The following is a 16893-nucleotide window of genomic DNA, read 5'->3' on the forward strand; positions in this document are numbered from 1 at the left end:
ACAGTTCAGTAAACAAGTTAATTAAGAGACTTGCGTTTTAGACACCATATTGCCTTTTTAGCTCTATTTCTACAACAGAAAATAATTCCAAACACAGCCACCAAAGCACAGTTTTGCGTCTCTGAGCAACGTGACAGTGTCTCGTTCCTGAATGAATCAACCGTTTAAATGATTCGGTTCAATCGCAATGACTCACTTATTAACAGTGACTTGCTGACACATACTGGCCATTTTAATTTCACATTTAAAGTATCTTTTGATTTTAAATAATTAATTTCTTATCATTTCAAATGAGTATTCAACATTTTATGTCTTGTATATCAAAACATTATTCATGCATTTGTAACTGCAGGTTAAATGCATTCTTGTCCTGCACTAAACAGTGTAATACATCTAAATGCCACTTCCAATGAATATTCTGCATTTCCTCTGCATTAAAAGATGAGTTTGTTGATACTGATTTGCCTGGTAACAGCCCAAATGTTTTATTATTCTAAATAACTGATTCCTTTAATTAAAAACAACTAGTATGAGATTAATAGACCTATCCCAGGGGTGTCAAACTCAGTTCCTGGAGGGCCGTAGCCCTAACCCTGCTCCAGCACACATATCATGTAGTTTTCAAATAAACCTAAATGATTAGATTAGCTGGATCAGGTGTGTTTAATTAGGGTTAAATCTAAACTGTGCAGGACTGTGGCCCTCCAGGAACTGAGTTTGACACCCTTGGCCTGTCCCATTATTGACTCCCTCCCACTGTTAAAATGTAAGTAATTTTTAAATGAGCTACTTTTTACTTTTACTTGAGTAGATTTTTAGACTGGTACTTTTACTTGTACTTAAGTAAAATTTCATTAATTGTAATGGTACTTTTACTTGAGTAGAATATTTTTGTACTCTTTCCACCTCTGGATATAGAACACATGTAGATTTACATTATACTCTACATGAGAGCTAGTCCGTCTGCGTTTTACACAAGACATCATCGTTTCACAAAATATACGGATAGATATAGTTAGCTGAATGGATGCATACCTGTTTATTAGAATGCAAGCATCTCTCTGTAGTTTCAGCTTGTCACAAAGCTCTCTCAATCTTGGAAATGCAACTCCAATATTTACCCGTGTCTTGTTTGTTCTCTTGTCCCAAAACCTTCTCGGGTCATTTATTTCACTCGTACGTTTGCGCTTCACAGAACGTGCAGGCAAAGCATAATCATGATCCATAACTAAGTTATTGATTGAGGTATAAATACGAATATAAACAATATAAATATAAAATATAATAGTCTCGACCAAGGCTAGCTACTACTTTTTCTTCTTCGTCTCGTCTTTGCCTCTGTTCACCTTTGTATTTGGCGGTTCCACAGGAAGTTAGATAAACTAGAGGGGTCAAAGTTTATATGACGCCATAGACGGGCGACAAAACGGAAATAAAGAAACGTGCCGTGTCTTCTAATTAAACTATCATTTTCTCCGGATTTTAAAGTTTGTGGAAACTGTCGGGATAATGCAAGTACACAACTAAAAAATATATATAACATAGATATAGTGATATCTGCTATTTTTAAAGCAGAAAAAATACATATTGTGCCTTTAACTGTGGTGGGTCACTTGAGTCTGGGTAATTAATGGGATACACTTTTAAAATACTTACTTCAGCTTTTCCAGTCTACACTGTACATTTTCAAACAGAGTCAAGATGATCTTCATTCCTGGGTTTCCTAGTTTATTCTCACTCAGATCCAGCTCTGTCAGATTTGAAGGGTTTGAATTTAGAGCTGCAGCCAGAACATGACAACCTCCTTCTGTGATACAGTTGTTCTTCAGACTGCATGAAGAGAAAACACTTCAGTTTTAATCTGAATATTTACCAGTATGTTTCAGCTGACAGATGACAAATACTGGTGATGATGACGAAGACACATAAAAAGCACCCAGCAGCAAGAAGCATAGCATAGGCTTTAGTAAAACAATTACACAAATTGTCTTCAACAATACAGTGCAAATGATTCACAAACTACACAAAATGAGTGAGTGAAATTAGATTTTACTGGAACATCGCCTAGCGACCTAAGACATTAATTCCAGTGCTTTATCAGATATGTACCACTGTTTCATCCTTAGTTTTGATTTGTTTTATGTCAAAGTTGTCTGTCGTGTGTTTTTCTGCTTTTTCAGAGAGTTTTTTCATGCAAATGTGTTAGTTGGCGTTTGTATCCATGCACTCGTGACAGACTTCACTTTCACTTTGTGTTCGTTCATATTTCAAAAGCAATATGTTTAGTAGTTGTTCAAATGACTACTTATTGGTTGAATATGGTACAGTTTGAACCAATCTTGGCTTGGGGTGGGGCTACGCGTCAACAATCATTTCTGTTTGGCTCAGAGGAACGAAAGCATTGGTTTCTTCTGACAAATCAATGTTGTGAAAATGTGATGACGTGATCACGTGCACTACGGCGCCTCTGAATATCCAAATGAGATAAATTGGACATCTCCAAAACGTGGAGAATCAGTTCTTTACATCACTTTAAAAGCATTCAGATTGGATTAGTGGTTCAAAAGTTATTAAACATTAAAAAACAACAGTTATTTTTAGCCGCGGGCGGCTATATCGGTCTTTGAGGGTTGAAAGTGTCCTTGTAACAATGAAAAAAAACATACATCAGTGTGTTGAGTGTACAGTGTTTATCCTGCAGTAGAGCAGAGATCTGATTCACTCCTGTGTCTCCTAGTTTACGTCCACTCAGATTCAGCTCTCTCAGGAGTAACGGGTTTTTACCCACAATTCCAGTCACATACTGACAGCCTTCATCTGCAGCAGGACCCAAAAACCTGCAGAAGAGAAGATGAAGCTGGAATCAATTCAATGTGCAAGATAAAAGTAAATTTAAAATAAACTCAGGGGCAAAAGCTCACTAGATCATAATTCTCAAGCATCTGAAGATCTTTCTGGCTTTTAAGCAGGAGATGAGGAAAGTTAGCAAAGAGATAACTAGATTGTGAGAGCTAAGCATTCAGAGAGAAATTTTTAATTGATCTTTTGATGCCGGCTTTTCCTATTATTATGAAGCAGAATTCACCAAACACTGGATTGCTGATCCACTAACAGAGAACATGATCTGGGTTCAGACCATCTCTGGATAGTTTTATTTAACTGATGTCTGTGTTGATGCTACAGTAATTCTTCTCATTATGAGAGGAACTGCAGGTTCAGACGTGTGTGTGTGTGTGTGTGTGTGTGTGTGTGTGTGTGTGTGTGTGTGTGTGTGTTATCACCGATCCTCTCCTGACACGCATCACATGTTTGTGGCCTGTAATATATCTACTGTAGTAGATCTACAGCACTGATCTATATATGACTGGATCACTCATCACATTCTAAACTGCCAAAAGGCAGTGAAGCCACAGAAGTGTTTGATCAGCCGTCTTACTATTCCCTACCAGCAGAGAGCACCATTGAGTCACATGCAAACCGCTGACCTAAAATCACCCGATTTGAAGCAAATCAGTCAAACGGGATTATTTTTTATGTTGTGTGTATGTAAATTTATTTTTAATTCATGTTATCTGCGGTGTTTATGGTCTTTTTGGGCAGGATAAGTATATATTTAAACTGTTTAGGTGTGTGTGTGCTGCGCACTGACAACACAGGTAACTGATCCAACACAAAATATAGCCTATTTCTTTATGTACGTAATTATGCAGGAATTATTAAATATGAACCTATTATAATCAGAAATTGATTTGAATATACAATGAATACAATAGCTTCTGTTAAAATTGCTCTATACTGAAATGAAAAACTTAATTAACCATCTTGAAATAAAGTTTCATGTCTGTAATCAGTTATTTCTCTGAATAAATTATGATGTGTATATTTTTAATGTCCTGACTGAGCAACATCTATTTCAGACTCACCAAGATCACGCATATGTTTACTATCATTATCTACTGTTTCCATGTAAAATGTTGAATGCTAAATTAATAATTTAACCACCATTTAAATCATTACCTGCTTCAAAATTAATGCTGTTAACGAAAGCCGTGTTGAAACATTTGCAGTTAGCAGCTACTGTATGAATAAAAACAGTATAACATAATTATATAAACAATGAATAACTGTTCAAGGCGAAAAAAGGTATACGTGTATATGAAGCCTAAATCTTTCTTCAGATTTCAGAATGAGCACTTTGTCATTTGTTATACGTTGAGGTCGTGTCTGTCTGGTATTTATCATGTTCATGATGTTCGCTAATGTAATTTAAAAAGGCTGACTTATCTGATGTTTTCTCGTTAAAATCATACAATTTCCTATTAATTCAATAGAACGTTTACACACACACTAGGGATAACTAATATGGCGGCGCAGTGGCTTCACTTTCATGACGTCATGATCAATCCAGTTCTCTATTCTAGATCAGTGATCGACATTGTTGTGAATCTGAGCTTGATGGACATTAATGTACAGTGCATTCAGTAACTTTTAAACAATCAGGTTAATAAATCACACTGAATACGTTTTTCATGAGAAATGTCCACAATAACACAATCATAAATGTTAACTATCGAAGCTCATCCAGCACATCTAGTGACCCAAAATGTCTGATTAACCTGTAACTTTTAACACAACTAAACTGTGCTGACATTTATCATCAAAACAACAGGAGCTGCAGCATCTCATCTTTCATGTTTGACCATTTTGAACATTTTTCATGCAACAAATTGTATACTTTACTTAATTATTGAAATATTATAAAATTTATACATAATATAAGTAATTTACATGTGTATAACTTATTTAACATTATTTCATCAGGTCTCACCTCAGTGTGTTGAGTTGACAGTTTGGATCCTGTAGTAAATCACTGAGCAGCTTCACTCCTGATTCTCCAGGATCATTTCCTGTGAGATCCAGCTCTATCAGGTGTGAAGGGTTTGATCTCAGAGCTGAAGACAGAGCTTTATAACCTTCTTCAGTGATACTGCAGTCTGAAAGTCTATTAGAAAATATGTTATTCTTCATTATAACACAGATTGTCACACAAGCACATGTTCTAGAGTGAAGAAAATAAAAAGATGCACTACAGGATTTTTGGCCTGAATGGACTCTTTTCACAGTAAAGCTGGGTAAAGTTATATATTGGTGAACTGAAACTACAACAAATGCAATTTTAATTTTCCACAATTATAACCTACAGTTAAATCAAAATTACTCAACCCCTCAGAGATTGTAGCAAAAATGGCAAAGTCAACAGAGATCTAGCAAAAGCTATAGAGAATAAATAACTATTACTTTAGAAAGTATAAGACTATAAGAAGATTTCCAAGACATTAAAAGTTTCCTAGAGACACAGATCAATGGACTTTCCTGCAGGACAGTCATCCCAAAGTACATCATCCAAATATACTTCTGCTTGGTTCAGGGATGAGTCATAAAATGTATTTGAACAAGCGGCTTGAAGAAGGATTTCAATTTTGAAGGATTGAATGATAGATTAATTATTGTAATTATTATGTCTCAATTTATTTACTTTCAAATGTTAGGCCATCAGGCTTTTATTTTGGTGGAAAACTGAACAGTGACCTCTAAATTTCTGTGTTTAGTTCATAACAGGTTTATAAACACTTTGTTGTATACATCTGGTGAAATCTGTTAACATTGTCTGCCAAACAATGTTGGAAATTACATGAACACAAAACTAGGTGAACCTTTTAAATTTATGTTATGAACTCAAAATAACTTGTTCAACTGCCTTTTTTTATTTTATTTAACAGCCAATTAGAACTTCTGCTCTTCTAACTTAAAATGCAGCCTTTTGGGATTTGATAACTGCATTACCCCATATCACGATTTATAGTTTATTTTGATTAATTGTACAGTCCTGGGCCGGGTTTCCTGACTTTAGAGATTAAGAGCGTTTTCTACGAGTAATTTTGTAATCGTTCGTTATTGTTTCACGTGCGTTTCGTAACAATGCAATAAACACAGTTGCATGTAGCTGTGCTTTAAGTGCTACTTAGGAGTCGCTGTCCGTTTTTCAAGTACTGAAATGTCATCTTATAGAATGGCTCTTAATTGGAGTAAACTATTGTTTATTAACGTTAACCTAATGCTGTGTTGCAGAAAGACAGCTTGTATATAATAACTATAACACAATACAATATTGTATTATATTTCAGTCTTTAATATTATACTGTACATAATAATATATAACATACTTTATATATTTATATATAATGTTAGGTAAAAAAAAATGTTAGCCTGAATGCACTGTAAGTCGCTTTGGATAAAAGCATCTGCTAAATGCATGAATTTAAATGTAATTATTTATATATAGTAGAGAGATAATGTAGAGTTGTAGAGAATGTAGAGAATGTGGAATGTAGAGTTCATGCTGCAAATTTCACTGAGTTGAAGCAGTTCTGTCCTCAATTATGTGGCAAATGATCTAGGTTGATGTTAACAGATGGATCTTCTAACCAAACACTACAGATTGTCACAAAACTTACCTGAGTATCTCTAATTTGCAATTAATATTTTTCAATCCAGTGCAGAGCATTTTAACTCCATAATCCTGCAGATTATTATTGTTCATGTTCAGCTCTTTCAGACTGGTATCTGATCCAAGAACTGAAGCCAGAGCTGGACAGCTTTTGTCTGTTAAACCACAATCATTTAACCTACAAGAGAAATAAATCAAATCACAGAGTTAGATACATGTAATACAATTGTAAATATATATATATATATATATATATATATATATATATACCAATTATTTTTAGATGAACAGTAAATACACTGCATATATATTAAGATTGCATTGATTCAAATTTCCTACTTAATAAAATATGTAAATTAATAACAGGTTTATATCATTAATGGCAATGAGTTATACATTTCAAAGTGCTGCTCTATTTTCTGGATGACTGTCTTGAGGTGTAGAATCTGGAGGTTAATCATTTATGCATTGAGGATATGCAAGAGTACATCTTTTTTATAGCAGAAGTTGTAGAAGTTGAACTGCATATTGGAGTAGAAATAACTATGGAACAATGTGTTTTATAATAACACGATGTGCTTCTTCTGTAGCTAACTAAACAGGGTCAGGGTTCTCAAAAGCTTTGTAAGCCTAAGAAGTTTGTAAAAATGATCGTACGACTGATCTTAATATCACTGTCTGTTTCCCAAAAGCATCGTAACTTAAGTAGCACTTGAAAATAATCGTAGATCTACGAGTGCTCTGGAGTAATCGTTAAGCCCTAAATGCATCGTAAGAAGACAGATTTAATCAGTCACCTGCAGGACAATCGGCAGATTAAACCTTTAACTTGATTCAAGTGCAGTGTGATTATAATATAAGGATTTTATTGTACACCTTATGACTCGTCTTTATTTTTTTTATTAAATTTATAATAAATGAAATAATTAAAAAGGGCTGAAAAAATAGAAATACACATTTAAAGTAAATGACTGAAAAAAAATAAAAGATGTAGGAAATGCTTCAAAGACTGGGGAAAAATATGTCAATGACTTGCTGAAGTGCACGAAAAATAGCTGTGTATTGGACCCGGAAATAACGTCTCTCTCTCTCTCTCTCTACTGTATATGAATAAATACATTTAAATAAATGTATGCATTTAGCAGACGCTTTTGTCATGATCCGGTCACTGCACATCTGTTTATTCACCACAGACTTTCACACGACACAGTACACCCTGGACTACATTTCCCATAAACCCCTGCCTAGGAACTCATTATTGAACCACACCTGTTTCCTATCAGTGAAACATCACTCACATTGCGAAGTCTTGTTTAGTTCTGTCAGGCATTTCTGAGCGTTTTCCTAGTTTTTGTTCCTTCCTTGTTTGACTTCGGATTATGTATACCAACTGATTCTCTGCCACCTGCCCCGACCTTTGTCTGGTATTGTTACTGATTTCTGGATATCCCTGGACACTCTTGATGCTGTTTCTGATTTCTGCCTGTCTGACCACTTAAAACTGCAATTTAGGGCTGCAACTAACGATTATTTTGATAATTAATCTGTCGATTCTTTTTACGATTAATCGGTTTATGTACCTCTATTTTAGTTTTGCCCATTTTTTTAATAAAGGGTATTTATCATTCAACAGACTTTTTAGAGATTTTAACAATTTTGCATTGTCATATCCTCATCAAAAAATACCTGGAGTTGTGTTTTATTATGTGCTAGTAATCCTTTGTCGAACTCTTCTGCAATCAAAACACTGACCCATACGTACTCTAGCAAATTTCACAAGGAGATTTCAAATAAAGTTTTCACCATGGCCGTCCTTAGGGCTCCTAAAGTAGTTTAACATCCCGAAACAAAGCTTATTAAGGAATCTTTCAGAACATATTTTCACTAAGAATAAGAATAAAACTGAATTAAATTGTAGTACATTGCATTTTATACCTGGGAAACAGCTTCATAGCTTATGCTGTGAAATTGTAAACAATCATTCGAATAAAGTGCCAATGGCATGAAACCTGAATGGAACTCACATTTTAAAGTAAAATCCATCAGAAAAAAAAAGTATTGAAAAAATATGAAAAAAATTGGACAGACAAAAAACTTGCTGTGTGAAAAAAATCAGTGCATTTCAAATACATTTAAACATTTACCTCTCTCATTCAGTCATAATTAGGCTGCAAGACTGAATTATGAACTGGTAAACGACAAACTGATCACAGAACATGTTTGTAAAGCTTTAAATGTTAACTGTTAAAAAGCAATGTTATCAGCTTTTACGACTAAACATTTGCAAACAACATTGTACTGGAGAATCTGAAAATATAAAAGTCAATTCAGTAGTGCAAAGTTTACAGGTTACTCTTTTTTTTTTTTGAAGGCTCAAAGTAAAGTACTCCCACACTTTGGATGACTTCGTTCGATTAGTTTTATCTTCCGCTTTTTTCTTTTTCTTTCTCGAGCTTACTCCACTGCCGTCTGTCTCCACCATCCCGCTGAATGCTGCAGAGAACTGTTCGGGAAGCACGTGACATAAAACGAGGCCAGCTATTGGCTATTCGCTACTTCTCCTGCTGTACTGGCTGAGTAAAACCTGCGGTGGCTCATTACTGCCACACTGAGGTCACCACAGATTTAAAATATGCACGAAATGAGCCACTTATGGCAAATAAATGTTATTTAGCAACTAAATGATGATTAAATTAGTTGACAACTATTTTAATAATCGATTTTAATCGATTAAATCGATTAGTTGTTTCAGCTCTACTGCAATTGGATCCTAGCGTGTCTGACTCCACATTACAGCTTTCAAAGCGACTTACAGTGTATTTAGGCTAACTTTTTGTTTTACCTAACATTACATATAAATATATAAAGTATGTTATATATTATTATGTAAAGTATATTATTAAAGACTATAATATAATACAATATTGTATTGTGTTATAATTAGTATATCCAAGTTGTCTGTCTGGAACGCAGCATTAGGTTAACGTCAATAAACGATAGTGTACTACAATTAAGTATAGTATCGCAATATTTTCCACGGCAATACTGTATTGATACATGGATGCCAAGTATCAATCTTTTAGTATACTATTTGGTAGAATAATAAAATCAATTTCTAGACAATCCACTAGACGGTTGTGTTGAGTTTTCTGGTGAGGTCAGCTGGGTCGCCTTCAGCATGCAGCAAGTTAGTAAAATAAAGATGACGCCATCGCAGAAAGTTATCAGGAAAGCCCCTTCTGCATTTAAATGCGGATGTATGGACTTGCTTTGGATTTGTAAACAAGGAGGGGATGTAGGTAGGTATGCACTGAATTTTCGGCATCCGCAAATTATCAAAGAGAAAACGGACCAAAAATGTGAGCAAAAAAGCTACATATAATAATAGTAATATTATTAAATAATAAAAGTGTGTGTGTGTGTTCGCTGCTGTGTGTGTGCACTTTGGATGGGTTAAATGCAGAGCACAAACTCTGAGTATGGGTCACCATAATTGGCTGTATGTCATGTCACTCACTCACTCACTAAATCAGCAGTGTCCAAGCCTGCTATATATCAGTGTAGATTAATGTAATTTTAAGATGAGAACAAAACATGACAAAATATATTAAATAACTTACAGAGCTCTTTTGCAGGTTTTGATGACTGCTGATAATCTAATGAGACACTCGTCTGATTTCTTGAATTTCTGAAGCTCAAACTCCTCCAACTCCTCCTCTGATGTCAACAACACAAAGACCAAAGCAGACCACTGGGCAGGTGAAAGATCAGCAGATGAGAGACTTCCTTTGCTAAGGTGGGTCTGAATGTCTTTCACCAGAGTTTGGTCGTTCAGTTCATTCAGACAGTAGAACAGATTGATGGATCTCTCCGGAGACAGATTAGACTTTAATTTCTGCTTGATGTACTGAACTATTTCCTTTTTGCTCTGGTCATTTCTATTTTTCTGTGTCAACAGACCCTGTAAGAGTCTCTGATTGGACTGAAGTGACAAACCAAGGAGGAAGCGAAGAAAAAGATCCAGGTGTCCATTATCACGCTCTAGTGCCTTGTCCACTGCAGTCTTGAGCAAATCAATCATTGTTTTACTTTTATATTTCCATTTTGTAGACGCATGAACAAATATACTTTTCTTCTTCATGTCTAGAAACAGATGTGCATAAAGGGCTGCAATAAACTCTTGAATGCTCAAGTGAACGAAGCAGTACATGGTACCAAGAGTGATCCCTGTTTCCTCCTTAAAGATCTGGGTACACATGCCTGAGTACACTGATGCCTCATAGACGTCAATACCACAGGCTTCCAGATCTGTGTCATAGAAGATCACATTGTTTCTTTCCAGCTGATCAAACGCCAGTTTCCCCAGTGAAAAGATGGCATCTTTATCCCAGGAAACATCTGGTGTATGTTCTCCATCATACTTTCGTCTGCTCTGCTGGATCTGAAATCTGAGGAAGTGTGTGTACATTTGTGTCAGAGTCTTAGGAGTGTCTTCAGTATTTGACTCCTGCAGTGTTTTGGAGACATCATCAGCCTGATTGTTTTTCACAACATTATTTCTTTTCTCCTCTAAAATGTTCTGGAGAACAGTGGCTGAAATCCAGCAGAAGACTGGGATGTGGCACATGATAAAGAGACTCTTTGATTGTTTAACATGATCAATGATTTCTTTGGCCAGATTCTCATCCGTGAATCTTTTTCTGAAGTACTCCTCCTTTTGTGCATCATTGAATCCTCGTATCTCTGTCAGCCGGTCGATACAGTCAGGAGGAATCTTACTGGCAGCTGCTGGTCTGCTGGTGATCCAGATGAGAGCAGAAGGAAGCAGATTTCCCTTGATGAGGTTCGTCAGGAGAACATCCAGAGAGACTGGTGATGAAACATCAGACCACGTCTCATTATCCTTAAAGTTTACAGGAAGTCGACATTCATCCAATCCATCAAGAATGAACAAGACTTTGAACTGATTTCTTCTCGTAAGGTTCAGTCCTTTTATCTCTGGGAAAAACTGAGTTATAAGGTCCATCAAACTAAGTTTTTCTTGCTCCTTTAAGTTCATCTCTCTGAATGGAAGAGGAAATATGAAGCTGATATCTTGATTTTCTTTTCCTTCGGCCCAATCCAGAACAAACTTCTGCACAGAGACTGATTTTCCGATGCCAGCAACTCCTTTTGTCAGTACAGTTCTGATCTGCTTGTCTTGTTCAGGTGCTTCAAACAAATGTTTGCACTCAACCTGTATCTCCTGTGATTCATGACGTCTGGAAGCAACTTCAATCTGTCTCACCTCATGTTCAGTATTGACCTGTTCACTACAACCCTGAGTGATATAGAGATCTGTGTAGATGTTCTTCAGAAGTGTAGAGTCACCTTGCTTTGCAATTCCTTCAGACACACATTGATACTTCTTCTTTAGGCTACACTTTAGCTGATGAATGAAGACCAGCTCATCTAAACAGAAACAAAAATACAGATATTGTTTAATCTTATTTTCTCTCTACATTTATAATTGACAATCTAACAGATGATCACGAGTCTCTTACCTTCTAGAGTATCAGCAGCTTCATCTTGCTTCATCTCTCTCAGGAAGTAGAGCGTGAGATCAAGAGCTGCTTCTTTCATACTGCATCTGTTCTCATTAAAGTCCTTCACAAAGTACTGCATGTCCTCTTTTTGTAATATTTTCTTAAACTTTTCCAGTTCTTTCTTTAGAAATGTCATTATTTTGCTCTCAAGATCCTACAAAGCAAGACAAAAATGAATGAGAGAAAAATCTCATTTGGTCAAAATTATTTATTCATTAATGAAAAATATTCATAAAAAATAAAGTTGAGATAAACTTTAAATAGCTGTAACTATTAATAAAAATAGGTTTTTGTTCTTATTTTATGGGTTCTTAAGAAGAAAAAAATAGAAATAAAAGTTATAGCATAACACAGCATAACAAATATTCATTGCATATTTGTTTATTATAATTATTAAATATTCCTGAAAATGTGTTTTATTACCTGGAAGATCTGCAGGAGACTGTCTGTATAATTCTTGTGGTTCCTGTGAGACTGTAAATCTGGATCTAATGTTTCATACTGAAGCCTGATCGTAAATAAAATAAATCAAAATACTGCATTTTTAGGGGAAAAAATATATATATGACCAAAGTATATTTTAAACATTTTAGCAAAGAGAAAAACAATAAATAAGTGATAAATTTATGGACTACAAGTAGTTTTATGATAATTATTCTCTGATACACTTTCTGACTCAGTCTATGTTTAAAGAAAAATAAGAAACAGATCAAATACCGTTTGGTTCGTGATGTTGTTTCTTCACTGAAGTTTGGTACTAAACCCTTTGACTCGTCACTCTTCACAGACACAGAGCTGGACACATGTGAGTCTGATCTTACACTAATGACACAAAGAACAAAACACTTTACTACAGGAGCTCCTTCAGTCTCATTTAAAGAGCTTCACTGTTGAGGATGGTAATGAAGCACACTATAGACATGCATTTGTTCATCTATGACTATGGAGAGATGGAAAGACATATTCATGTTTGGCTGCATGATCTATTTTCCATGGTTAATTTATACCTCCTTGTGTCTGCTTGTGTGATTGTGTTACTGGAAAGAAGCTCCAGACTGAGTTCAATAAAGAGGAAATCAGTGAATTATTGTTTTATTTCATTCATTTCTATCACAAGCATCTTAGTGGAGAAATAAGCCAACACAACATTATAATGTCAAAGATAATAAATACCTTTTGATAGATGTTTTTTTCTCACTGAACTTCGGCATGTCATCATCCTTTGACCGGTCACTCTTCACAGACACATGTGAGCCTGATCTTACACTAATGACACAAAGAGAGAAGAGAAACGTTTCTACAGGAGCTTCATCTGTGTTTTATATCGACACACATTCTCTCTAGTCCTTCACAGAAACATCTGCAGAGATTTAAAGATAGTCATTCTTGTTTACAGACTCACATTTGTTTAACAATTTCTGTAAAGTACTTAATGTGAGAATAAATATATTTGTACAAATATTTGACTGATCTTTTTGAGATTTTTTTTTTTGACTAAAATAGAAAGTAGAAATGTCATTGCTACACAGTTCTGACACTATTTTAAAAGTTTATCACACTTAGTTTATTGGGTGTAATAACAGTAACAATGTTGTTGTAAAATGTACTGCATCCTTTTGACCGCGAGTCCAAGTCTGAGCTGAACGTTTAACAGAGATAAGCTTTTATTTTGCAACTCTCTTACATTTCAGATACAAACTCATAAAGTTATAAGTTTTCTTCTTCACTGTAACAACTATGTTCGGAAGTGTCAACATAAAATACAGTTATTTAGGTGTGGTTTATTGTATTTTATGTACAGTTATTTAGGTGTGGTGTATTGTATTTTATGTGCAGTGTATTTAGGTGTGGTTTATTGTATTTTATGTGCAGTGTATTTAGGTGTGGTGTATTGTATTTTATGTACAGTGTATTTAGGTGTGGTGTATTGTATTTTATGTACAGTTATTTAGGTGTGGTGTATTGTATTTTATGTACAGTGTATTTAGGTGTGGTGTATTGTATTTTATGTACAGTTATTTAGGTGTGGTGTATTGTATTTTATGTGCAGTGTATTTAGGTGTGGTTTATTGTATTTTATGTGCAGTGTATTTAGGTGTGGTTTATTGTATTTTATGTACAGTGTATTTAGGTGTGGTGTATTGTATTTTATGTGCAGTTATTTAGGTGTGGTTTATTGTATTTTATGTACAGTGTATTTAGGTGTGGTGTATTGTATTTTATGTACAGTGTATTTAGGTGTGGTGTATTGTATTTTATGTACAGTTATTTAGGTGTGGTTTATTGTATTTTATGTACAGTGTATTTAGGTGTGGTGTATTGTATTTTATGTACAGTGTATTTAGGTGTGGTGTATTGCATTTTATGTGCAGTTATTTAGGTGTGGTGTATTGTATTTTATGTGCAGTGTATTTAGGTGTGGTGTATTGTATTTTATGTACAGTTATTTAGGTGTGGTGTATTGTATTTTATGTACAGTTATTTAGGTGTGGTGTATTGTATTTTATGTACAGTGTATTTAGGTGTGGTGTATTGTATTTTATGTGCAGTGTATTTAGGTGTGGTGTATTGTATTTTATGTACAGTTATTTAGGTGTGGTTTATTGTATTTTATGTACAGTGTATTTAGGTGTGGTGTATTGTATTTTATGTGCAGTTATTTAGGTGTGGTGTATTGTATTTTATGTACAGTTATTTAGGTGTGGTGTATTGTATTTTATGTACAGTTATTTAGGTGTGGTTTATTGTATTTTATGTGCAGTGTATTTAGGTGTGGTGTATTGTATTTTATGTGCAGTTATTTAGGTGTGGTTTATTGTATTTTATGTACAGTGTATTTAGGTGTGGTGTATTGTATTTTATGTACAGTTATTTAGGTGTGGTTTATTGTATTTTATGTACAGTTATTTAGGTGTGGTTTATTGTATTTTATGTACAGTTATTTAGGTGTGGTGTATTGTATTTTATGTACAGTTATTTAGGTGTGGTGTATTGTATTTTATGTACAGTTATTTAGGTGTGGTTTATTGTATTTTATGTACAGTTATTTAGGTGTGGTTTATTGTATTTTATGTACAGTTATTTAGGTGTGGTTTATTGTATTTTATGTACAGTTATTTAGGTGTGGTGTATTGTATTTTATGTACAGTTATTTAGGTGTGGTTTATTGTATTTTATGTACAGTTATTTAGGTGTGGTTTATTGTATTTTATGTACAGTTATTTAGGTGTGGTGTATTGTATTTTATGTACAGTGTATTTAGGTGTGGTGTATTGTATTTTATGTGCAGTTATTTAGGTGTGGTTTATTGTATTTTATGTACAGTGTATTTAGCTGTGGTTTATTGTATTTTATGTACAGTGTATTTAGGTGTGGTGTATTGTATTTTATGTACAGTGTATTTAGCTGTGGTTTATTGTATTTTATGTACAGTTATTTAGGTGTGGTTTATTGTATTTTATGTACAGTGTATTTAGCTGTGGTTTATTGTATTTAATGTACAGTGTATTTAGGTGTGGTGTATTGTATTTTATGTACAGTTATTTAGGTGTGGTTTATTGTATTTTATGTACAGTGTATTTAGCTGTGTATATCTGATGTTGTACACAGGAAGCTGGGAGGAAATGCACTGCAGCTTCATAAAGCGTGCTGTACACAAGCTAACCTTTGGGTAGTACGGTTCAGGAACAGAGTTATTAATAAATCTTAAACACTGAATCCAAACAAAGAGGGTTTGCTTTCTCATCCAAACACACAGCGTCTCCACAACATGACGACAACACTACAACTCACTGAAGACTCGTCTTCTCTTTGTGTAAAACTTTGGACAGCATTACGCTAATATTTCACATTGTGATGCACACATTTGTGAAATTAATATCTGGACTTCAGTCAAGGCATTTTAATCATTTCTGGATCAGTGTTCTCTGTTAGACAGAATAAATCCCTTTACAGGAGACTGTGACCTTTGTAACTTTGAAGATCTTACATGAACAGATACATTACACACTAAAGAAAGATGAAAACATTCAAAAGTATCATATAAACCTTTAAAATAAGTGTGCAATCATTTTTTTAATGTCTGACAATCAATTTATGACCTAAAAACCAAAATCACTGATATGGAATAATTTACTTAAGTACAGACTCAGTGCTGAAGAGTGTGAATTGACTGCAAATGATGATTTGGATTTTCTATTCTGAGATATTTAAAATCTATTGGCTTTTTTTTTTTTTTTTTGAGCGAGATTGAGGGACTGGAAATGATGATTATGATATATATATATATATATATACACAAATGTTATTTTTAAGTAGGAAGTTATGAAGCTCTGAGGTTCTGCAAATCATTTGTAAATATAACACAAAGTTTATTAAGGTTTTGTTTTTTTCAGCAAACCTCTGAAAGTGCAGCAGTGTTTAAAATGATTGTCTGAAAGCAGACTCAGTGTTACCTCTGTTTCTGTGAGAGACTCATCTTTCCTCTCTTCTCTGACATACTGCAGATGAACAGCTCAACACTGAGATCTTTGTGTCTCTGAAGACGATCAGATGCTCATCATGACCTGGACATGACAATCAGATCAAGATCATGAGAGTTCAGAGGAACAAATGATGAAGAAAATAACTAGTGCTGAATCTCTGAGTTATCAAGCAATCAATATACAAATAAAATATGATGCAAATATACTGCCATGTAATAATCTCTTCAGATCACTCACAACACACGTCTATATTTACTTACACATTACTATCAGTAATAAGTTACTATATATTAAGCTTCGGATCATTAAAAAGTTT

General features: G+C 34.4%; 2 protein-coding genes across 2 annotated transcripts in view; both read right to left on the reverse strand.

The window, feature by feature from the left end:
* The window catches only part of LOC132159274 (ribonuclease inhibitor-like), a 40505-nt gene extending 38444 nt beyond the window's left edge, over positions 1-2061 (reverse strand). Inside the window, exons 1-2 of the mRNA XM_059568807.1 lie at positions 2054-2061; positions 1657-1830 (exon numbers count right to left, since the gene is read on the reverse strand). Of these exons, the coding sequence (XP_059424790.1) occupies positions 1657-1830; positions 2054-2061 (182 nt within the window). The remainder of the gene's footprint in view (positions 1-1656; positions 1831-2053) is intronic.
* Positions 2062-4842: 2781 nt separating this feature from the next.
* Positions 4843-16591, reverse strand: LOC132159383 (NLR family CARD domain-containing protein 3-like; the record flags this gene model as incomplete). The annotated part of the gene is made up of 7 exons (XM_059568884.1): positions 16548-16591; positions 12811-12915; positions 12517-12601; positions 12052-12247; positions 10129-11959; positions 6516-6686; positions 4843-5002 (listed from the first exon to the last, which is right to left on the reverse strand). Coding segments are annotated over exons 1-7 (2592 nt in total), but the record flags the coding sequence as incomplete, so codon positions are not given.
* Positions 16592-16893: the final 302 nt, after the last annotated feature.

Source organism: Carassius carassius, chromosome 16 (genome assembly GCF_963082965.1).
Source record: "Carassius carassius chromosome 16, fCarCar2.1, whole genome shotgun sequence".
Lineage (NCBI taxonomy): Eukaryota > Metazoa > Chordata > Actinopteri > Cypriniformes > Cyprinidae > Carassius > Carassius carassius.